The 25,112-nt window shown below is 48.1% G+C and overlaps 1 protein-coding gene across 4 annotated transcripts in view; it reads right to left on the minus strand.

The window, feature by feature from the left end:
* CPT1A (carnitine palmitoyltransferase 1A) overlaps positions 1–25,112 on the minus strand; it is a 70,497-nt gene that overhangs the window by 22,100 nt on the left and 23,285 nt on the right. For all 4 annotated transcript variants that reach the window (XM_069066532.1, XM_069066535.1, XM_069066533.1 and 1 more), the window contains exons 2-10: positions 22,094–22,248; positions 19,920–20,059; positions 11,851–12,022; positions 8,630–8,731; positions 7,516–7,653; positions 6,463–6,540; positions 4,323–4,430; positions 3,556–3,643; positions 1,233–1,428 (exon numbers count right to left, since the gene is read on the minus strand). In XM_069066532.1, coding sequence (XP_068922633.1) covers positions 1,233–1,428; positions 3,556–3,643; positions 4,323–4,430; positions 6,463–6,540; positions 7,516–7,653; positions 8,630–8,731; positions 11,851–12,022; positions 19,920–20,059; positions 22,094–22,234 — 1,163 coding nt within the window. In that variant the 5' untranslated portion in view covers positions 22,235–22,248. The remainder of the gene's footprint in view (positions 1–1,232; positions 1,429–3,555; positions 3,644–4,322; positions 4,431–6,462; positions 6,541–7,515; positions 7,654–8,629; positions 8,732–11,850; positions 12,023–19,919; positions 20,060–22,093; positions 22,249–25,112) is intronic.

The following is a 25,112-nucleotide window of genomic DNA, read 5'->3' on the forward strand; positions in this document are numbered from 1 at the left end:
GTGAAAATGCAGACAAACATCTTCCTGGGCTCCCCTCTCCCTTCTCTTCTGCTCAGTCAATGATAATTGAGAACAGAATTCATTCTCTCTGTTCTACTGCTCAACAGCAGGTGGCAGAAGAGAGCACTCCAGCCTCTCACTGGGCTGCCAATCTGCCTGGCAACAAGTGACACTGCAGAGACCACGACGTCCTATCATTTCTCTCGCCTCCTTTTATGCGTTTCTCCGTTCAGCAGCTGGGTCACCTTTACTTCTCATCTTCTTTCTATTATCAGGTCTGTCACTGCATCTGTCCCACGGGTCTGAGAGTTCTCAATTCTGCATATGCAAATCGCTAAAGACTGAGTTTTGGGCCCCTCTGACAGTTCTACAACTTGTCAAAGGCAAATAAGCAGCTGCTGCCTGGGAACTCTGTGTCAGACTTGGCTCAGACGCTCCTCTTAGGCAGGGAGGCAGACCTAGGGCTGGGACAGAGCACTGTCCAGTCAGCTGTGGCTCAGCGATGCCTCCAAGAGTGAATGGTCAGGGGTCACCCCTTACATAAAGGAGACCAGGATGGAGAGGAGCATCTGGGCGGAGTCTTGTGAGCAATTAGGGGGAGGGGGCATGGAGAAGGATCTCATTCCCATGCTTCTGAATTGGGCCTCGAAGGAAAAGGCTTCAGCAGTTGGGAAGAGGAGGCCATTCCAGGAAAGGAGGGGCATCTAGAACAAAGCTATGGAGAAAGTGAGGCTGGCCCAAGAATGGGGGACACAGAGGAGCCCTTTGGCTAAGAGGAGGGAGGAGCTGGTACTGGCTTTTGATTGGAGCGCAATAAATTTGTCTGCGTGTCCTTCACACACACAGAGGCTGGGGCCTGACCTTTCTTCCATCCATCTGTGAAGAACGTTTGGCTTTTTCCAGGACAAGAGGCAGGTTTCTACCCTGTTGTCCTTCACTGTCCTTGTAAGCAAGGACATGCGTCAGTGCCAAGGCCGACCCAGAGCATAATGAAGCTCCCCAGGGGCCTGGCTCGCCATCCCAGCATCACAAATTCTGTCCTGCACCCACAGATCACAGGTGGACTCACAGAACACCACTGAGGCTGGAAAGGGGTTTAGAGGCCAGCCAGATGGACCCTTCCCTTTTACAGATAGTGAACTGGAGGCCTCAAAGGAGAGGTGCTGAACAGGCCTTCGGTGGGTGACCGAGGCACCACAAATGTTAGCAAGAAAGGATGGCCAAGCACCCACCTTTCCCCTGCTGTGAGGGCAGCCAGCTTCTCTTCCCCGGCCTGAGGCTCCGAAGGGTCATCGAGAATTCTCTGGATCTGTTGCTCAATTTCCCGAGGCTTCAACAGCCTGCCATCATGATAGAACCAGACCTTGAAGTAGCGCCCTTGGTGGTACACCACAATGTGCTTGCTGTCCTTCACGTGCTGGATGGTATCTGCAGGGGCCATGAGGGAGAGAGGGGAAGGCACTGTTAGAACCAAGGGCCATCTTCACTAAACGCACACTCACCAATCCTGCAAAACGGCAGAAATTGACTGGTGGCATTGCTCCGTGAAAGGCCAGCTGCCACAAAGCTTCTCTTCCCACTGGAAAACAAAGAAAACCACTCACCCCAAAGCAGTATCTAAAATAGGGACGACTTCTAGATCAACTTTAAAGGGCAGAAGGACTGGGGGAGCCGTGTGTCTGTCTAGGCATGAGACCGAGGGGTGAACAGCTGGTGCCTTGCCTGAATTTTGAGCTCACCAGTCACTGACCAAGTTCAGTGAACAATCCCCTAATGTCTGTGCAGCATGGACAGTCTTCTCTCCTAGGAGCTTCCTCACCAGGGCCCTGCAAGGGAGGGGCTTCAAGGTGCTCTTAGCCTCCTTTTACAGAGGAGGAAACTGAGGACCAGAGAGGTCAGGAGACAGCCAGGAAGTATGGGATGAGAACCAGGTCCTTTCCCTGGCCCCCATGGCACACCACCAACATGGCACAGTGAGCAGGAACGCACTGAGGCCTGGGTTCCAATGCTGCCTAGGCAAGTGCCAGCCCTGACAAGTGTTCTAATTTCTCAAGGAAGGCTTTAAATGGTGACTACCTGCATTGTCATGGGAGCTTCTACACCTGCAAGTCCCCTGTGCCAGTGAAAGCACAGTCAGTCCCTTTCTCCATCCCCTGATCCTTCCTTCACATAATGGGTGAACAGGGATCAATCACATAAAAAAAGTGGCAGCTGTGTTGACATTTCCTCCCTGACAAGGCTTTCCTCCCTGACTGATGATGGGGCATGGAGGGTGGAGGGGAAGATATCCCAGTCCTTTCTCCATGAGACAGGGCTGCATGGTAGAAGGGGCCCTGGATTTGGAATCAGGAGACGCGAGATGGAATCCTGCCAGTGCTGTGTGATGCTGGCTAAATTTCTCGCCCTCTCTGAGGCTCAGATGACGATGTAGCCTCCTGCCTCACTAATTCCCTGGGCTGCTATGAGGGAAGGGTTTGGGGAGGAATGGACAGCAGTTAACATCATCATTTAAAGCTGCTCCAGGTTCGCAGCTCTGCCAGAGGAATGCCCACCAAAAGCCAAGTTTCCACTCAAGACAAGAACTTTCTAGCAATGAGAGTGGCCCCCAAATGCAGTGCAGTGAGCTCCTCATCGCTGGGGTTTTTCCAAAACAGGCCTCATGGAAGGCCACCTGTCAGGAAGGACTCATGCCCTGGCTCCGAATGGCCTCGCTGGCTCCAAACCCCTTTCAACACTTAGGTTCATAGATTCTGGTCAGGAGGAAGAACTGGGAGTGGGGGAGGGGTGGCCTTCAGCCTTCGCTGCCACACCATGGGGCCTGGCTGGTGACCTCTGCTAAACATCAACTTCTCTTCCTCCTTTGCTGAACTTTGGCTCAAGAGGGCTCTGGTCTTTGGGCCCCAGATCAGGGGAGAGGGAAAGGGGAGATTCAGACACAAAGGTGATGGCGAAATGGAAGAAATCAAGGCCAAATCACAAAGCAGACAATTCCCTTTAGATAAATACAGAGATAGATGGATTAGCATGACAGCCATAATACATTATATCATCAGCCCATACAGATCCACAATATTACAGACACCCTGCCTTCAGCTGTAGTCAAAGTCAACTCACTGACAGGGACCGCCATTGCTGGCTGAGGTGGGGAAAAATGAAGAACGGAGGCCTAGCACGTCAGGGAAGCTTTAGGGAGTCCTAATGACAGAACTAAACGGTCCCCCCCTCCCAAAAGGAAGTGAGGGATCTGGGACTCGGGGGTGAAGTGGCAAGTCCCAGATCACATGGCAAAGTCGTGGCCAAACTGGGCATCCTGAGCATGTGGGCCAGAGGTCAGGTCAGACTGAAAGTCACCAGAGAAACTGGGCTGAGAAGGCTGAAGACAAAGCAGCCCCTCCACCAACAGATCGGGTCAAGAATACCAGCCTAGAAACGCCACATCCTAGAAGGGGGCACGCTGACATCACCTACAACACAAGCCAAGGCCCCTTCGGGTCGCGGCATGGCGAGGGTAGCTTTGAGTCCCCCCAGAGGCCACACCTCCTACATGCCACTCACCTGTCTCCTCTCCTGGGATTCGAGAAGTGTTAAACATCCGCTCCCACTGGGCTGAGCAGAGGGGCACAGTGGACCCCAGCAGAAGAATCTGTATCACAAATGGATGTTTCAGATACATTTTTAAAGAAAAGAAACAAACAAAGAGAGATTTCTCTGTGTTTGTCTTACACACACACTTAGAAATCCATAACTGGGCTTCTTCCCCATCATTGCTGGTTTTTTTTCTTTTTGGAGGGGGGAGGGCAGGGCAGTTGGGGTTAAGTGACTTGCCCAAGGTCACATGGCTAGTAAGTGTTAAGTGTCTGAGGCTGGATTTGAACTCAGGTCCTCCTGCCTCCAGGGCTGGTGTTCTATTCACTGTGCCATCTGGCTGCCCCTCCTTTCTTTTCATTATATCACATCCTATGATCAGCACATCACAGCATCACTTGACAACAATGTGCTCTGGGTTCATTTTTTCAGGCTCTTTAAAGAAAAACACGATTCCCCTGGAACGTCATGTTCCAGCATTTACTTCACCATGGCCTTCAGATGTGCTGCCAACTTTCCCATTCGGTCATTTCCTCCAGAATATATCCCATTTTTCTCTTTTGTTTTGTAAAACCAACTCTGAAGTAAACTAATAATTAACCATGTACGTTTTTTGTTGTGTGCAGGAACTGATCACTACCTGGCTTGAGGAATGCCCTTCAGAAGCCACCTTCCCCCTACAGAGAACCGCGTTGGGCAGGGGAGGCAGCTGACCAAGGCCTCGGACATTTGCTTACCGGTTTCATTTCCTCTCGGTCCAGCTTCCTCCGGTACAGCAGGATGGAGTGGATGGCATTCCCTGCCCTTGCTGCCTGAAGGGGAGTTGGCACGAGGTATAAGAAGTCCTAAGAAGGGTGCAGGATGTGACCAGAGAACAAGAAAAAAAAGCCAGAAGGAAGATTGGGATTAGACTGGGACAGAAGAAATCCCCCTGAAGACGCTTTCAAGGGCCTCACGGGTCAGTGCAGCTCCCCCAAAGCATGCCGTCCTTGCAGAAACTAACCTGCTTCCTTACAGACAGATGTCTGCTCACTTCCTGGTGGCTGGGAGAGCAATCGTAAATTTGGAAAAATGCTGCAGCCATTTTTATTACCCTTCCCCCACATCTCAGAAGAATGGCAGTTTCTGTATTATAAGATCCTTTCCTAGTCAATAGTTGACATGGATGTAGGCCCAGGAATGAAGAGCAGAGACAGGAGAGAGAAGGAAGCCCAGCCTCCACTGCTCTCCCCCTGGCCCCTGGGACAGCAGACTGTGCGTCTCCCACTGTGCCATGCGCCTCCCCCAAATCTAGCTGCTCTAGGCCAGGCCACAGGGACCCTGATGCACGGGAGCTCCATATGTGTGGCAGGCCAGCGGTGGGAGTTCAGAGACAGAAGGATAGAAGGAATATGGAGCCTTGGGAAAAGACCCTGAGGTCTTCTCCGACTCAGGGGACACTGCCAGCTTCCCAGGATGGCCCAGTGCAGGAGCAGAGCTGGGTGAAACCCCTTCCCACTCGCCCCTGGGGCCACAGTGATGCCCCCTGGGCTGGGCTGGCTGACCTGGGAGGGGAAGGGAAGCCTGGGCAGACACAGAGTCAGGAAAGGAAGGAAGGCAAGGCCAGGCGGCTCACCAGCCCTGGGGCTGACCATCCTTCAGAGTCACCACCTTTCTCCTCCTCATTTTTTCCAGGGAATAGCTCCTTAAAAACGTGCCTGTCCTTGGGTCCTGGCCCTGCCTTCCTAGCCAGGCACTCACAGATCATGGTGATCTGTGATCAAGAGCAACCACTCCAAGAGTCCAAGCGGGGGGCTGGGAGAGGGGGAGACTCCCAAAGTCCTTCCTTGGCTTAGACCTTTCCCAAGTCTCACATTTACAAGCAAACAGAAAGGTCTCAGCTCAGCTTAGAGACAGTTGGCCTTCTCCAGCCCCACCAATGGAAGTCTTGTGGTTTGTCAGAGGAGATAAAGAACAGGGACCCAGGATGCTCAGGGTTCCCACTGATTTAAAAAAACCAGGAGTCCCTAAAATCCTACACCCAAGGGCAAATCCGTGCCACCCTGAGCAAGCCCTCCTCGCCTCTTGGCCAAATCCATTTGTAAACACTGACCCAAGGCCAGGTGTGGTCACATGGCAGGGCAAGCAGAGATCTGCCTTGACCTGTAACAGCAGCGCAGCATTCTGGGTGCCTTTGGGCCAGGCTATGTCCCTGCCAGGCCAAAGTCACGTCTGAACCACACTGGCCATGAGGCCTGGCCAGACAGTCTATGGGACTTGGAGGTGGAGAGGTAGCTCCCTGGACCTGCAGAGAGAGCCGCCTCCCACAGAAGTGCCCTGAGACCACAGGTCCAGGCTTTCCCTCCATCCCCCATCTCTGCTGGCTTCTAAGAGGCTCCTAACAACAAGTGTGAGGCCAGGCTGCCCACGGGCCTGAGTGGGGCCTATGTGTCGGCAGCAGGAGGTCCCTGGGCATCTTCCCGGCATGTGTGCGCCTGCTCCTGGGGGCTTGCCAGTGCTCTGGGCTCTCTGGCAGCTTCTGTTTCTTCTCCCCTTTCTGAGGAGGCGACTCCATCTTCTGTCACTGTCCAGAAACCTTCTATCCAGGGTAGGTAGAGGCTGCGCCTCTGTCACTGCAGGGCAGACCGGGCCCTGAGCTGGCGCCCTTCTTGTGTCCCAGGCCAGGGCTGGGCAGAGTCTGCAGGTCAGCTTGTCCTTGTCGGACACAGAGTACTTGAGAAGGCAGGGCCCCAGGAGAATGGAGCCAGGGAGGCTGGGCCCCAGGAGCTCTCCCACCCCATGGGCCTATCACACAGAACACAGCCCATGGTGGCCGCGTGGAATTGTTCCTTACCACCAAGGAGACATTACCAGACTCAGCCCACCCTTCAGACTTACCATGGCATAATAATTGCTATTCACCATGATGGGGCCTCGTCCTCTAAGGTAGACATATTCTTCCCACCAGTCGCTTACCTAAATAAGAGACACAGAGGAAGAGACAAATCCAAGACTCTTAATAGGAATGCACCAGCTCTCTTCAGGAATCAGGGAGGCTGGCAGTGTGCAAGGCTGGCTTAAGCAGACGCATCCCGGGCAGAGTGAAGCCTGATGAGCAATCCAAGAATGCTACGGAGAGGACACTTGGGAATGGGCTCCGCTAGCCAGATGGCCACCTAGCTGGGGCCCAGACAGGGGTACCACTGTCCTAGGGGTGAGCTGGCCGATGGTGCCCGGCCATCAGGCCAGGCTTCCCAGCTTGTGGAGGACTCCAACTCCACCATGATTGAGAATTTCTCCTGGTTTTAAAGATGCCCCAAGTGCTTGGGGAAGTCACTGGCCCGCCCCTGCAGGCACCTTGCTGCCCCTTCTCATCCTTGGATTTCCTAAGCAAGGTTCTTGAGGGCATAGTTCCCAGTTACTGCCCCCCTTCCCCGACTCTCCAAAGTTACCAAGGATCTCTTTGCTGCTAAATCTCACCCTCCACTTCCCTGCTGCATTTGGCCCCCGTGACTGCCCCGGACCTCTGGGGTTTGTCCCACTTCTCCCTGGTCCTCCTGTTTGTCTGACCATCCGTTCCCAGGTTCCTTTGCAGGCTCATCATTCATATCATCCCCCCACCCCCGACTATGCCCCCAAGCTTCTGCCCCAGGGCCTCTTCTCTCTACACTCCCCCAAGGCACCTCGTCAGCTCCCAGGGTCCTAGTGATCATCTATGACAGACGATTCAGGGACCGTTTCACGCTTTACATTTGGTTCCGTCACACTTAGCACTCGGCCTGGTCAATGGGAGGTGCTCAATAAATGCACGCTGAAAGACTAAGGGCAAGGACCAGCTCTTCTCAGTGATTTCTACCCAGAAAATTCAATCGTTGCCAAACACCGGCGACAGGGACTAGGGACGACGACAAGTCAGGAAGACGAGACACCGGCCCCACGTCATGCACTCACGTAGTTTGTGGCCCACCACGATTTCAGCTTCAGATACCACTGCAGCCTTGGTCCAAGGTTAATGGAAAAATCTTCAGCAAGAGCCTTCATTCTTTTAAGATCTTCTTCATTTAGAAGAGGCTGGACTGATTCCAGATACTAGATTTAATTAAATGAATCAAAAAGAAAATCAAGGTTGGGGAGGATGCCAGAGAGGGGAGTCCAAGTTGATTTATTCCTAAGCCATTCCCAGCAGCCTCAGAGTCAGGAAGACCTGAGTTCAAGGCCTGACTCTGACATGCATTAGCAAAATTGGCAGCCGTTGATCGCTGCTTCAGTTTCCTTAACTTCACAGCGTCCTAAATTTCTAAGATTTTATATTGACAAGCAGCCAATCTGTCTCCACCAGAAGGGGAGTTTCCACACCTGCAGATCCCCACACCCACAAAATCAGAGTTCTGGACCCAACCTCTGTTGCAACCTCTCTCTCAAATGAGAAGGAAAGACAATGCTTAATTCTCTTACAAGCTTGGATCGGTTGGTTTGCCTTCTGTTTGTAACAACACCCTCAGAGGTGGTTTAAATGGGATGTTTCATTCTCTGACCACGTAAAGAAATGGGTGAGAGGTGCCACCCGGTACAGCCATCCTCTGAGGAAAGCACAGAAGCAGCCTTGTCCGTTTTTGAAACCTGGCTCCCAGCTACCCAAAGTGGATCCCCTCCTCTGCCCCCTGTAAGATGGTGCTTGGGAGAGGTGGCAGCAGCACCTGGAGTCTCTCCTCCCACCCAGGGCTGGCCTGGCCTGGCAGGGCCAGACAGCAAAGAAAGGGATCTCTATGCTGGTTCATCTCCACGTTACTGGCCACAAACCATCTTCCAAGAGGCTGCTCCCCCAGAGAGAGCGTCTGCTTTAGCCCTGAGACAATCTGGCAACCAGTGCATTGGACCCCTGGCCACTGTGACAACGTCACCAATGATGCAGAGAGATGATACCTGCCTTGGGAGAAAGATGGCAAGTAGTCTAAGCACTGGGATGACATTCAAAGCCTCTCTGAGCACTGCTTCAAAGCCCACAAAAGAATCAAGTGCTTGAAAGCATTAGAATGTGGAGACGGCCATTACATTAAAAGCCTACCCTGTTGACAGTGTCTTTGACAGCTGGCACGGGTAGGCGGGGCAGGGATGTCTGGAAACTGTACAGCATTGGTTTCCGACCTGAGAAAATCTTCACCATTCCCTGAAATCCAAGAAAAGTCGATTAACATCAAGTTCCTGGCACACCGTAGGTGCCTAATAATGTCTGCAGAATGAACACATAGGTTTTAAGATGAGATTATGGAAAACCAAGAGCTGAGAGCATCTCCGATTCTGGCAGAAGCAGAATTCTCCCGCTAATTCTCTGCCACTTCTTGGCGGAGGGCAGGAGGGATCACGGCAGTCCATGGGCAACGGAGGCTGCACAGAATGGTAGGTTTCTTTCAATAGATTGATTAATTCGGCTGATTTTTTCCTTTTTAAAAAAGGAAGGGCTCTCTGGGAAGAGGGAAATGTATGTGATGTCAAAAATAAAAGATACCAAGAAAAATCTAATTTTGAAAACAAAATAAGCCTGGTCCCTTCTTGATTATTTATTTTATTTGGTTATTTGGGGGCAGTTTTTTTCTTCTTCTAAAAACCAAGCTTCCCCTTGCCATCCCTAGGAGCCCAAACAGCGTTTGACCTGAAAATAACAGAATATTTCGGGAAGATAATCAGTTTGAGAAGAGCAAGAAAGCCAATCTATTTTCCATAAGATGGTCTAGTCACACCATTGTCTTATGAGAAATGGGCACAGCAGAGGCCAGCCCCCTCATTTTATGATGAGGAAACAGACTTCCAGGAAGTTCAATGACTTGCTCAGGGTCTCAGGCAGGATTTCTGACTCCAAAGCCCCATCATGCTGACCCATTACTGGAGGGTGACAGCAAGGAAACTGTAAGGAAACATCTGGCTGGGCCTGGGGTATTGGACGCCCACCCCTGCTCTGCCCTCTGCTCTGTATTCCTGGTTGGCTTCTCTCTCCTGAGGTAAGAATGGATAGAAACCAATGGAAATCTGGTTCAGGCCCAAACAGAGACCCTGCCTCCCAGGTGAGACCTCTCTGAGAGGGGAAACGTATGAGGATGCACAGAAATCACTCCCAAATTACTGTAGGCAAAAAGGGGATTTTTTTTTTAGAAGAGAATTCTTTTCATTCAGATAAACACAGGATTCCAGACTTCAGAGCTGAGGCTTAAATCATGATGGCTCCTCATCTTTGGCAGCTTTGTTACTGGTGTTTTCTTCCTGATTTTTCTAAATATGGAATTAGAAATAACATTTGGGGCTAAGTATGGTCCATATGTGGACCAGTGGGGTCCTTGGTTCTGTGAATGCACCGAGGACAGTGTGATCACTTGGAAAGTGAAAGGAGCGTCCACTCTGCGGGTGGATGTGCCCTGGAAGGTCATGCCTTGAGGGGGTGGATGAAGGGGGCTTGTGCCCTGCATAGGAGTTGGACTACCCCTCCCACTTCCCCATCTCTCCTCTGATCACTCCCTGAGAACTGCCTGTGTGTGTTCTGGCTAGTCTAGTCAGGCCTACCCGATAGACAAGCATGTGGCTTTATGCCTCCTCCCACTAGACTGTAAGCTCCTTGGGGGCAGGGACTGTTTTTTAAAAATTGTATTCCCAGTGCTCAGCAGAGGGCCTGGCACACAGTAGGTGTTTAATGAATATTTATTGGACTGGATTTATGGAAACATGACAGCTGATCTTCTGGACCCCTCCCCCCCCCCACCCCAGTGTAAGTAACAGCTGAGCCTTCTCTTGGAGCTGTGAGCGGGACCAGCTTCCCTAAGATGGAGGGAGGAAGGGAAAGAAGCACCTACTATGTGCCTGAGCCAGGCCCTGTGATAAGAGCTTTGCAGCTATGGCCACGCAGAGCATCACAATCATCCGGGGAAGCAGGTGCTATTACATATATATATGTGTGTGTGTGTATATATATGTGTGTATATATATATATATATATATATATATATATATATGTACCCCCTCTTTATAGATGGGGACGCTGAGGCAAACACATTAAGTAACTTGCCCAGGGCCATGTTAAGCCCCGCTTTCCTGACTCCAGGCCCAGTGCCCCACACCAGTGACTGGCTTTTCCTCACTGAAGGTCCCAGGGGAGGCTTCCTGGCCATGCAGGGTCTGATGCCCAGCAGGGGCCAATAAGGGTTGGGGGAGCATCCCCATAGCAGGCAGGCCTCTGCTAGGCTTTGATACGGAAGCAGAAGTCTCCCTCTCCATAGCCTCGCCTTTTAGAAAGCAAAACCAAGGTCTATTTGGACCACAGCATGCATGCATACTTCACTTTACCTACAAACCACAATATATTCGAATTATAGCCAAGATTTTTAAAGGGAAAAAAAAACAATTAAGTACTCAAGTATTTTAATCTTTTCTTTAAATATTTGTTTCCTGTTCTCCAAGCGTCAATCCCAGGACCCCACTTGTTCAAGATCCCAGAAAGCAGCCACTCGGACCTTGTAAATAGCCTTTTGAACACCTCTTGGCTCCTGCTTCACCCACTCTATGCCCTCCCCCATCACCAAGTCCTTCTGCTCTCTCCAGCAGCTGAGCTGCAAACCTCCTTCCCCTCCTTCCCTTTACATTGTCTGATAAAGGAAAATCACATAAAGTCACTGCTGATAGTAACCCCTAAATGACATTATCACTAAGGGCAAGGGAGTGTAGTGGATAGTGCTAGACCTGATGCTGGGAAGACATGAGTTAGAATTCTGCCTTAGACATTTGCTAGCTATTTGACCCAGCGCAAGTCTCTTCACTGGACTCAGCCTCAGTTTCCCCATCTGTAAAATGGGAATAATACTAATGTCTGTGACAAATAACATGTGTGTACTTTATAAAGGCTAGCTATTATCACTATTATTATTAACTGACGCCATGTGCGTGTGCGTATGTGTGTGTGTCTGTGTGTCTGCGTGTGCCCATGCTGCCATTCACAATGCTCTTCAAAACCAGAACAGTCCTCATTCTTGGAACTTCATCATCACAAAAAAACTATTTAGTCCATGTTTTGTTGGAGACTTTTAAAAATTTTCAGAAAGAATTAAAAAGCCAACTGGAAGGGGGCAAAGTGAGTCCCGAGTTGAAAGAGCTTGTGGCCAGTTGGGAGAGTTGCTATGGAGGAAAGGCAATGATATTCAAGTGGAAAAAGGGGGGAAATGTGACAGAGGGTTCCACAGAAGCCGCTGCTTTGAAGCCCAACCCCGAGCCCTCAACGATGGCGCCATCCCAGCCAAGCATCATTACCATCCAAATTTTAGTTGCTCTGCTCATTTTGCCGTACTCGGCAAATATCCAGCCATGGTAGGAGAGCAGCATCTTCAGGGAGTACCGCATGGTCATGATGAGGGCGACCCAGAGCCCCGTGCCAAAGAGGATGCCGCTGACAATGTTCTTGGTCTGGTTGGACATGGAGCCCCTACAGAGTGGAGAGGAGAGGAGAGGACAATTCTACGTTAGCCCATGGGCAGGTGGGCACAGAGGGTGCTCGAGCACCCAGCATCTGAGCACACAAGGCAAAGAAGCCTCCCTGCTCTCCAAGGCAGAGAACATCCCTCCAGAAACAGGGAGAAGGGCTAAGAAAGAACACTGATGCCATCCCATAGAGGGAAGCAAATTGGGGCTTGGGCCTTTTTGTCATTTCTTCCATCTAATAAAAACAAATTCTTTCCAAGATGGTGATGATGTTTTAACCTGATGACTGCTGAGCTTTCTTCACTTTAGTCAGACTAATGAAGTGACTTCAAAGGCATAATTTAGTGCCCCTGAAAGCATAAGGCCTTGATGGCAGACAGCAGCGCACAGCCATCAGGGGAAAATGGATTTCATCGACCACACCTTCTGAGTCCATTTGTCTAATTTTCTTTCTGTTTGCTATGATGTGACTGAGAGGGGCCCTCTCAAATGTAGTCATTGGACAGAAGGAACTAGGCTATCACTGGGCCTTGATGCCACTGTTCTCTTTTATCTAAAAATGAACTATGAAGAATGAATATATTCAATCACCACAGAAACTCATCTTTTTACTGAAGGTCTAAGTAACATGATTTATAACTGTTGTAGATAAACGATTTAGCAATTTAACCCATTCTAAACACAACCAACATTTTTCAAAATAACTTTAAAATATACAAGTGCCCTTAGTAATTATCACCTACATCATCATATAAACAAACAACATGAAAGATCTGCATACAAAAAACTTTCCCAAATTTGATGATTAAGTTTCAAACAAGAAATACTCTTCTCTAATGGAATGGACTATTTCAAAACTCAAGTCCTTAGTAGGCTATCAGAATAAAATCTTAGGTTTGATTTACTTAAATTTTTTTTTCATTTTTTTCCCAGTCCAATACAAAGGCAAAACGTATGGGTTTGTTTTTCTAGAAGATATATTTGTAAACTGTTCATTTGGGGGTTTTTGTATTGTGTAACTAGGGGGGAAATAAGTTATAGAAACAAAACAGCATATTGAATATTTCTTAGAGAAGCTTTATGATAAGAGATCCATTAGAAGTATGGTCTCTGTTAAAAGGCAACATTCCCACTAGAAAAGAAGAGGGACTATTATGGATCCTAGTACAGAATTCTCTTTTCTCTGGTCTCAGGTGCGGCTTGGCTTTAGGGAGATCATATTTCAGAAACAAAAAGATGGACAAGGGTCCATGACCTGAAATTCTATGGAGGAAGTCAGCCTAGAATGACTGATGACACTCTGAAGATACAAAGTGAAACAATTCTAATGAAGAAGGAAAATGGGTGTTGTCTGAAGAGACCAATGTGGATCCACAGGAAAATTCACCTACCAGCTCAGATCTAAGTAAGATAGGTAACCAAAGACAGATGTTTGGGCAGGAACTGGAGGGTGAATACAAAATGGCACAGGCTCCATGGAAGGTCAGGCCAGAGTGCCAGAGCCCAGAATGAGCCCTGGCTGTGAGGAAGAACAAAGGATCCCCTGGAAGGGTCCTTTCAGGCAGAGTGTTTGGCAAGCCCAGGGTCAAAGGAAGATCTAGGCTGTCACCTGGGAGCTATAGGATGATGACTGATGACTAAAAGAAGGCAGAGATGCCAAGTCATCCTTTGGTTTCTGTTTTCTCTGCTAAGAAGAGTCTTGGGGATGAGGAAGAAAACAAAAATGGCTAATGGGGGGGGCAGATACAAGATAATTGAGCTGGCCTTTGAGAAACGAGCCTGTTATTCTTGGGTCCGAGATGGTCAGGTGTGGGGCAGACAGCCTTCTCCTCCCTTTGGCGGCCAAACACCTTGAGAGACTTGCCTTCCAAAGGTGACCCCACTTCCTCTCTTTTCACTCTCTCCTTTTTTATTTTTATTTGTTCATTCTCTTTGGATTTCTCCGCAGTCTGGCTTCCAACCTCATCACTCAACTGAAATCGCTTTCTGCAAAGTGACCCATGGCTTCCTAATCAGCAAATCCAATGTCTTTGCTCAGTCTTCATGCTTCTTGACTTTTCTGTAGCTTCTGGCTTCTCTAGGATTTCATGACACTGCTCTCTTGGTTCTTCTCTCACCTGTCTGATCATTCCTTGATATTCTCTGCCAGACCCTCTGCTCTTTCCTTCCTACACTATTCCATGTGGTGATTTCCTCAGTTTTCTTCGTTTTGATTATCTCCACACCTATGATACCAGATATAGACAGGCAGGCAGACAGAGGGAAAGATGGATAGATGCATGGATGGTTGGTTGGATGGATGGATGGATAGATGGATAGACAGACAGGCAGGCAGACAGACAGACAGACAGACAGACAGACAGACAGACAGATAGATAGATGGCATCTCAAATTCAACATGTCTAAAATGGAGCTCCAAGTTTCCCCCTCCAAACTCTCCCTTCTTTTGAATTTCTTTATTACTGTTGAGTGCACCATTGTCCTGCCACAGGTATTCAGGCTTATAACTTTGGTGTAATTTTTTAATCTGCTGTTGAAACATCACATGTTTCCCCACTTAACAGCCACCAGCCCTTATTATCTCTTGCCTAGACTATTGCAATAGTTTTCTAATTGATCTCCCTCTTTCCCTCCCTCCCTCAGATGTTTTCCCTCCTCCCTGCTGCCCAGCATAACCTACCGTGGCTCCCTACTACCTCTAGCACCAAGCATCAAGGCCTCTGTGGGCCCTGGAAGCCGTTCTCAATTTGGTCCTCCTCCCTTTCCAGTCTTCTCACACTCCGTGCCTCACACTTGCGGGTTCAGGAGCTCTGTCGCCCTGGAAGTCCCTCAGACTCAGTGCTCCCTTCTGGCCTTTGCCTTTGTTGTCCCCCGTGCCTGGAATGCTCTCCCTCCTCTCCTCTTTGCTCCCCTCAAGTCTTGGCCCACATCTCGCCTTTGGCAGGAGCCTTCCCTGGTCTGCCCTGACCCTTCCTCTCTGAGGTCACCTCCATCCACCCGGCATGGATCTTGTACATCCCTCCTGGGTCACTGTCACGTCACTCAAACCCATTAGAACATGGGCTCCTGAGGAGACAGAGTGTTTGCCCACTAGTAGCCAATGAGCTCTTAATGACTTTTGCAGTCGTCAATGGCGGCCTCTCCCACTTTCTGCAGAGCTATTACGGGAAATGAGAAGAGACTTGCTTTGTCTCTTCCCATTGTACAGCTCCTTGTAATAAACAGAAGCTGCCAAGAGGCAAACTGAGCATTCCTATAGGCCTCGGGCTCTATGTGACCCTCTTGGTCCTTTCAAAAAGGGATTTGTCCTGCCAGACTGGGACTCACAAGGCCGCACCTGAGGACCTAGAAGGTCACAGGTGGCCTCGAGGCGGCAGGGGAAAGTATCCTAACCATGCCAGTCCCCTCAAGCAGAAGGGCTGCCTCAGGCTGCGGAGGGCCCCCTGGCCTGGGATTCACACAATAGCTGGAGGACCACGGTCAGTGCATTCTGGTTCACGTCTCTTCTCCCTCAGAGATGGCCCGATTCTACCCAGAGCTGTGGGGACAGACTCACAGCCCCACCCTGACACACGCGGCTGCCACGAAGGCAACAACTTGAGGAGGCTTCTTCAGGAAGGCTGCTCCAGAAGTGGCCCGTGCAGCCAGGCCTTAGCCTTGGCCCTGGCATTTCTGAATCGGAAACATGGAAAATCCAGCTTCTAGCTAGGAGGAATGCACAAATCCCGTGAACACTCTGATTATAAAAGGCTTTCTGTGACCTGATCTCTTCCATTCAGTCTTGATCTCACAAGGCAGCATTAGAGAAGCTCTAATTCAGATAAGAGTTTCTGTGAGCTCCACGGGAAAGGCTGACTAGCACAATGAGAGCAATGGTGACCAAAACACACGCCTGCACCTGGGAACCTGCAGCAAGTGCTGGGAGCAGTGTGGCGGAGCAACCTTGCTCCTTAAGGCTGAGTCACCAGCGCAGCTACTGGCGCGACTCTGAGTCCCACCTGGGGCCAGGGAACACTGACTGACACCCTCTTAATATAAGGCCTCATGTGGCAGGGCCATCCAAGCTTCAGGAAATCCCTAACTCCTTTCTAGGACAGCAACATACAGGTTTTCTTGTGGACAAGGAGCCTCAGGTTCTTCTGCTAATCTGGGGCCCCAGGCTCACACCAGGCATGTCTCCGTGTCTCCAGAGGCCTTCTGTAGGAAGACAGCAGTCAGGCTATCGTTTCTCTGGCTGAGATCCCCCTTCCATGCGCACTGATGTTCCAGGGTGGGGAGACGCCCCTCACTAGCAATGACTTGGACCGCAGTGTCAGTCCATGTCATGAGGTCTCCCAGTCTGCTCACATGCCACTTCTTGTCTCCGAGATCAAATTAAGTTTGCTCTTAAAAGGAACTTTTACCTCAGCTCAGTCTAGTTTCTACAGGATCCTCTCTACATGGCTGACATGAGCCAGGCATCCTATAAACTCCCTTTGAACCTGTTAGCTGAGATTATTTAAAGCAGACACGTCAAACACATCACCTGTGGATGGCCCACAACACTCCTGAATGGGGTAGGAGCTACATTAAGATGTGACTGGGAAATATTTAACAAAATGAGTAATACACAATAAAACACAGATGATGTTACCATGTGGCTCCCTCAGTCAGTGTCAGTCTGTGGACTGCAGGGATCCCTGTGGGCAGTTTGGTGGCCCCATCTCTATATGAAGCAACACCATTGGTGTAAAGTACATGCCGTCCCTTATCATGTGTGACCTTGTGTCTGTGTGTGTCTCTACCCTGTACACCCAACTTTCAGTCTGACAACACAGTCAACTAGGAAATAAACAGCCAAACATTCTTTTTACATGTGGGATTCTGGCCGCAGCCTTGCAATGTTTATAAAGGTAAACATGCCTTTATTAAGTGCCTACTACGGGCTATGAATAAAAATGGAGTCATGTGTAATTTGCAAGGAAAGACAGTTAGAACCTTAACAATCTTATAGAGAATAAACATGGAAAGCAGTTAGAGACAAGTTAATTTGGGGGGGGGTCATGGAGCAGTTGGGGGGATCAAGAAAGCTGTCATGAGAGAAGGTAGGACCTGAAAGCAGAGATTCTGTGAAAAGGTGGACGTGGGTAGAGTGTATCAGGCATCAGGGAGCAGCGTTAATGGAACAGGAAGATCTTCCCTGACCATGAATAGGCCCATGTGACCTGCTTTGAGCTCTGGCCCAGCTCATAGCTGTGATACAGTCTGAGTCACATGGAGCCTGCCCAACACAGTAACTGATATAGAGTTGGAGAGGCAGAGTAGAGAGTGAGAGCCAGGCAGAGCAGAGGGAGGAATTTGCCTAGGGGAACTTATTTGTGGGGAGGCCTGAGAGAAAGAATGCTTAAAGTGTGGGAGCTCCCTGGATTAGTGATAATTTAAATTATGGCTAAATCTTACTTTCTGGTATCTTGCTCCAAATAAATATTTTGGTTTTGCCTCTGAGGAAGAGAGCTTATTATATTTTGTGAATCTACCCTGGGAATACATATGCATATTCACAGCAACTGCTGTGGGTTCACATTAACGTTACATAGGGACAGTCAGTCTGAAGGTGTGGAGACTGCAGAATGTTCTGTGTGAGGAACACAGGGAAAGCCTGTTGAGCTAGATGAAAGGGAACAAGAAAGGGAGTCATGAACAATGAGACAGCTCAGCTTCCATTCAATAGTCATTCCAACTCTGTCCAGATTCAACTCCCTACCATGGGCCTAACCTGAGTGATCCTGAGGAGGGACAGCTAATGGACTTACATTTGGCCATTGCACCTGGGAGGTGAGGTCAGTCAGAAAGCAAAATGCCTGTCTCTAGGGATTCCCATTACCTTATCATCCCAGGTGCCCCTTCTCTGAGTTATTAGATACATAGCAGGACCTGGAATATTCCTCTAGTCTCTTCTAGTGGGAAGGATTCAGCCCTGGGTCTCTGGCCTTGCTGGGAGTCTTGGCTCCTACTTTGAATCTATCCAAGGGAGACTTCTGTCAAGATGGCAGAACCACCAGACCTGCCTAAGCCGAGCTCTCTTGAACTCCCTCAAAACAGTAACAAGGACATGAAACAAAAGATAAGGACATTGATTTTAAGATGGAGAAAAAAAGAGAGAAGACAAGAAAGAAGTCCTCACCCACCTACCCACACACACACACAAATTTAAGGAAAGCTAGGAGAATGGTCCAGTGGAGAAACGATCCAGTGAAAAAAAGAGAAAAATGCAGAGTGGACAGAAGAGAGTATAATTTTTTTAAATCTCAAAACTAGAAAATCTCAGAGCTCTACAAACCATACCAACAAATCTAGAGGATAAAATTTCATCAGGTGATCTGAGAATTGTTCAGTTCCAAGAAAAATATGATGAAAGAGTTCAAATACCACATTTCATGAAATCAAACAAGATAAAACTTTCTGTAAGTATTGGAAACAGAGACCAGAGCACAAATCAAGATAATGCACAGCATGGGGACAGGGAGGAACCTCAAGTTTATTGACCAGAAATGTTGTTGTCAAGTCTCAGAGCTTCACAGGCAATGAAAGAGTCTTCTTAGTAGCTAGTAGGAAGCAATTTATGTATCAACAAGCAGCAATTCAAACTGCACAAGAATATTCAGTAAGAATAAGAACTGAAATAAGAACCTAGACTGTCATTTGATAAGCAAGGGAAACTGGCCTATATCCAAAGCTAAGCCACCCTGCAAAACTAGGCACATTTCATCATGGGAAAAGATAGTTCATTGATTAGGTTCATCTGTTCAAGGTGACTTTGGTTACCTGTCTCTATGTTCTAAATCTTTGCAGACTGTGGAGCCAAACTTATTACACTTTCTATGTCTCCTGACCTTCCCTGATCCCTGATCCCACTTGGCTCCTGAATTCTGAGACCAGACACAGCAGGTTCCTAATCATCCTCCCCACCCCCTTTTCCCTTCACTAACAACTCTAACTGAATGCCCAAATCTAGCAGCAGAATGTTAAGCCTAAATCTGCCCTCAGCAATGGCCAGTGTTGCCCTCAGGATCCACAGAGAATAAATCTTGGAAGTTTTTCAATACTTGAAGACAGCTATTCCCCCCAGACTCATTCACCAGAATTTCACTTGGCATGACCTCAAGGTCACTGATTGCTGATGGATTGTTGATTATTGATTATGTTCTATGCTGGTCGTGCCCCTCTGACTACTGCCCAGATTAACCATATCCTTTCTAAAATGTGGTGCCCAGAACTGAACATAGTGTTCTGGATGTGGTCTAACTACGGCAGAGGACTGGGGAACTAAGCCCTCCCTGACCCCGGACCAACTCAGACCTTTGCTATCTAACTTGCCCTCACTCCACAGTGGTATACACAGAGAAATGCAGGTAACACTTCCCATGTTTCCTTAAGAAAGGATACACCAAAAAAATGCCCAATGGCATTCATCACAATCTACTCAGAGCCTGTGTCAACCCTGAAAATTCAGACAGCTAAAACAATAACCCTAACCCACCTTGGAGGGACCTCCCCAAAGATGCTTCAGGGCAGTCAGAGCCTCTAAGAATCCTGCAATGGGATTCTGCCTTGCCAAGGAAACCTTAGTCCCAGGAAGCAGCTCCTCAAAACAGCATCTGCCACAGAGCACCTCTTCTGGTTGGGACCCTGAAGCCCCCATGCTGCATTGGGGCTATTCTGACTCCAAAGAGGAAAGCAGTTAGTGGGTCTGGACACAGCCCTCAGGCCAAGCGAATGACAAGAGGGCACAGAGAACAATGAGCTATGCATCTACATCAAACTCATGTGATTTTAATAATCTTTACAGATTTAAAAGAATTAACGTCAGCATGTAAAACTCATTAGCACATGAAAATTGGAAGTGTGAAATCCTCACTTACGTTGTCCCAAGAGTTCGATTGATCTTTGCTATTATTCCTAATGAAGGATCGACTTTGGTATACATGGTTGACATCACTCCCACCACCACAATAAGCCAGCTGGATGGGCTTGCGGGATACACACCTGTGATGATTCCATTCTAAAAATAAACACACAAAGGTGGCTTTGGAGCCCAGTAAGCACTGCTTCACTCAAGGCATCCCACGACCCTGGCATTTCTAAGCAGCTTATCTTGAGCCAAGGCTGACCTGAAGTTGCCTTCCACCAGCCCTGGGCTTGACACTAGGTCACTCACACTGATCCCAAGGCAAGAGTCCCCAGGAGGAAAAAAGGGGGCTCCGTAGATCAATAGCGCCAGCAAAGTCTGGATGTTTTGCAAAGAAAATGCTGGTGATTTTCTGATTAGTCATTCTTAAGGACTAGCCTCACCTTTCCACCCTCCATCAGCATGAACCCCTACCCATCTGTCCCCTTGCCAGCCTCCATCACAGGGACACAGGGGCCCCACACTTCTTCAGGGACCTCCAAAAAAGCTCTCAGCCTGGGCACCCTGGCTCTTTGGTCTGCTCTTCTTTGCCTTAATTTGTCCAATTGATTAGGAAAACCCATGAGCTTAAATAAGCATCCCCACTGAGGAATGATTCAATTTACCTGACTGAAAACCAGAGCCTAAAAATAACAGTCCAATAGCAAGTCAAGCCTTTGTGTAAACCGACCATCTTTTTAAACTTCTCAAGCTTATGTTCCTCATCTGTATAGGGTCTACCCCTTCGTCTAACAAGGATGTGGGAAGAATTAATCTGAAATAGCCAAACTAATAAATACTTTTAGTTCTTAAAATGTGGGTCTTTGGACTTCTGCTTTCTAAATTAAACCCACTATTTATTGCCACTTAGAACTTGTTTGTGGCTCTCAAAAAGTTTACTATAAATAGGTCTTAATGGAAATGCAATTTTTACTTGGGAATCCACTAAACAGAAGCACTCTAGGTCTCTGTAAATTTTTACAAAAGCCAACAGAAACTAAAGCAAATTCTATTTCCGAATGTTATATTTTCTTTAAAATCTAGAACACGTGTTCCTATGGATAAAAACAATCCCCCACTAGACAGTTAAAACCATGGACAAGAACAAGGTCTGAATGGGGGCCCAGCTCATTGCATTCAGACCTATTCTTCCCTTCCTAAGGCCCAGGGATCTCTCTCTGGGGTGCCCTGGACTTCATTTTCTATTTTTGATATCCTTATTTTTGTCTGGAAGCATAAAGGAGGCACCCTTTGCTGATCGTGTGCAATCAATCAGCAATTATTAAGTGCCTACTATGTACATGCCAGACACTATACTAAGCACTGGGGATACAAAAAGACAAAAGACAACCCCTGCCCTCCAGGAACTCCCAGTCTAATGCCTCCATATGCAAAACTTTCAGGACTCATATAATCTCATCATTTTGAATACGTCTTCCTTTTAAGATTGATATAAGATATCATATCAAGGAAATGCCCATTTATTCCTATGCTGTTTGGTGTTTTAAAAGAAATGAGGCCTATTCTTTTCTCATCAAAAGCATTTTGAGTGGTATGTATTGATACAATCATGTGATTTTTTTTATTCTGGTTATCAGTGTGGTCTATCATGTTTCAGAGATCATAATAACTATTTTTAAAGTCACAGAGTCAGAGACTCTGGGGGCTATTTGCAAAGTCTATAAGCTCCAAGGCCACACACAGCCAACAGATGATGGCTCCATCTAACAGAATTTCCTCAGATCTGAACAGTCCTGCCTCAAGATTCCCAATTGTACAACAAATTTTGATAGTCCATCATTCCCTCGGGAGGAGATTGAGTAAAATCAGTTTTACTTAAAATCAAGGCCTCTATGCTTTCTAGTTTTTTTCAGGTGAGCCCTATATTGGGGCCATTACTGAATTTTAAAAATAGGTGGCACCAGCTCGCTATTTAAGATACATTCCCCCATAGCTTCCAAAAAGCACTGGAGACAGCTAGGGAAAGTAAATGCAATATTAAGACCAAGAAAGAAAAGCCTATGGATAGTGGAGGGTTTCTAATTGCCCCTCCAATTCCAAACTTCTGCAGTTCTAAATGCTTTTCCTCATGCCCTAATACCCTCCTCTAGCAGCGCTGATTGAAATGGGCCCCAAAGACAGAAAAACCTTGAATCGGATGAATTTCTTCTTCCAAGAGTGGAGGCCTGACAGGTAAATCTGTTTCAGAGCTTCATGACTCAGGCGTAGGTCAATCCCATCAGGAGTGACCGTGAACTGGAACGCTACGGCTTGGTGAGCTTCCGCCATCTTTGTTCAGCGCCCTGCCGAAAAGAGAAGGGGTAAAAATAACTACAGGCAGGTGGAATCTCGTACTTATTCTGGGGAAAACCAACCCTGGAATGATGATGTTTCTGAATTTTTATGACCTTCCCTTACAAGAGTGCTGATTTTTTTTAAAGTTCCTTTTATTAGAACTAGAGCACTTAAAAAAACTTTCCATATGTATCCTCTTTGCCTCAAGGGTACATCTGCATGTAGAGGTCTGTCCAGTATCTTTTTTAGAGGAACTGAATCAGGAACTGGAAAGGGGTCTCCGAGGCCCTTCCCCGGCACCCAGCTCACCTGGCCAACTCCAAAAGCTAATTCTCAGGTCATAGCAAGGCTTCTTAAGCTTTTGCCACTGGGGACCCCATGTGGGGTCACAATGCACAGTTTAAGAAGTACTGAAGGAGCCCCATTAGGATTCCCTGCATGCCACAATCTAATCTCATTGGGAATTGATTCAATTGAGATGTCCATTAAATGCCTATGTGCAAGGCTGCAGCACTCCAGAAATCTCATCATATAACCCCAGAAGAATATTGGCGTTGACAAGGTGGACCTTTGCTTCAGGGAAAAGTTGTTTCCAAAGGCAATTGATCCCATTCTCTTCTGGCTCAGTGCTGGGCTCAGCAGCTTCCTCTCCACTGGGCAGTGTCTGTGCAAGACATATGTACCACCCTAGGATTCAGCGGTTTATTCAAAAGCAGTCTAGACAACGGGCATTCCCATCCATTTGACTTTTCCCATGTGACCAAGGGGGTTTTCTAAGCCATTACAGGTCTCCTTTCGGAGACCTACAGCTGAGAAGGATGTAAGTAGGCTGCAACTCATCCCAAAGAAGGGACTTAAAAGTCATCAGAGAAATGCATGACTAGAAAAGCTGGGCCTGGCACAGAGCAACAGCAAAGGGTAATCAATCAGCCAACCAACCAACCAACCAAGAAATGACTGTTATGTGCCAGGCACTGTGCTGGATGCTGGGCATACAAGCACAAAGAAGGAAGCAATCCCTCCTCGTAGTGAACTCACATGCTCAATAATAACCAGATAACCAAATGGCAGCTCATCCATTCTGGTGGTGTCCATCCCGTGGCAATAGGGCCAGAGGTCAGCTCTGGTGGCAGACCCTGGGAGGATTTACGGTCTTGGTCTTTAGAATGAACACACACATCCATAAGCTCACAGCTCTGACCCAGGAGGATTTACGGTCTTCGTCTCTTTTTTGGTCTTTGTCTTTAGAATGAATACACACATCTATAAGCTCACAGCTCTGAGGGCAAGGCATTGTGCCAGCCCCACCACCCCCAAGAAACAAGAGACAAAAACTCAGCTGCTTCCTGGTCTTGAGGAGCTCACCTTTTACCTTCCCTTAGGGGTTGGCTCATACCAAATCTGGAGCTCCCTTTGAGTAGGAACCATGAAAGGCCATGTCCATTGTCTCTTTCAATTAAATTCATCAAACGTTGATTAAGTCAGTGAAACATGACACACTAGACAGAGCCCCCCACTCTTGAAGCTAAGAAGATCTGGGTTTGAGCCCCACCGACGACAAATATATATTATACATGTCATATTTCATAATCCAGATGTAGTATAGATTGCCACGTTTCATCTGGGTCTGGCTCAGATAGCCCTCGGAATTCAGTCCACATCATTGACCACCAACCAACCGTGCTTCAGAGATATGGCTGATTTAGAGTGACCTGCCATTCTGGCCTTCACAGCTGGGCAAGGCAAATCCTTTGAGAAGCAGACTGCAACCCTACACACACCCAGCATGACCTTTCCATTTGCACTTACTCTCCCTGGCAGGTCAGAGCCCTCCCTCCCCCTCTCTGTAAACACCTTCATAATGTAGGGCATAGTCAATGATAATGGATGAATTAAAAGGATGAGAGAAAGCAAAACAGTCCTGATAGCAGGGTGAAAAGGCTGGAAATCTTCCTAAATCCAAATAAAAATCTTCCCATTGTTCTAAAGAACCACTTAAAAACCAAAAGGAAAAAAAGATGCCATTTCAAAAAAACCAATTAGTGCAAATGGCTACCCCATTAGCAGATGAGGTATTGAGACTTTGAGAAAACATGAAAGAGAAAGACAAGAGCAGACATCCTGCAGCGAAGTGACTCTTGCACTCCTCTCCTGCACTGCCCCCATTCAATCAGTGGCCATGCCTGGGAGATTCTGCTCCCACATCACCTCTGCACCCGCAGCATTTGAATGTCTCCACTCCCAGCCCCAGCCATCTGGCAGAGGTCCCATCATCTCTCACCTGACTTATTCCAATGAGCTTCTCGATGCATTCCCTGCCTCAGATCCCAGCCCCCCGCCCCAAAGCCCCTGGTGGCTCCCTGTTGCTTTGTCATTCCACGTCCTTCTCTACCTGGCTTCAACTTACCTTTAGCAGACTTATTATACACTACTTCCCTTCAGATACTGTCAAATTGGACTTCTCATTCTGGTCTTCATACATAACAGTCCATCTCCAGTCTCCCTGACTTTGCACAGGCTTTATCTCCAGCCCTGGAAAGCCCTCCATCACCTTAGCTTCATTCAAAGCTCAGCCCAGGTGCGTCCTACATGGAGCCATTTCTCATTCCCTCCATGTGCTCCCCCACTCCAATCACCTTGTATATATTTTGCATCTGCTTACACACGCACACACACACGCACACACAGACACACACGCACACACACATACACACACGCACACACACAGACAGACACACACATACACACACACACACGCACACACACACACACACACGCACACACACGCACACACACATACACACAGACACACACATACACACACAGACACGCACACACACATATACACGCACACACACACGCACACACAGAC

This window comes from Petaurus breviceps, unplaced genomic scaffold (genome assembly GCF_028583685.1).
Source record: "Petaurus breviceps papuanus isolate PSGF00001 unplaced genomic scaffold, PetGlider_PUasm1.0 90721, whole genome shotgun sequence".
In the NCBI taxonomy this organism is placed as follows: Eukaryota; Metazoa; Chordata; class Mammalia; order Diprotodontia; family Petauridae; genus Petaurus; species Petaurus breviceps.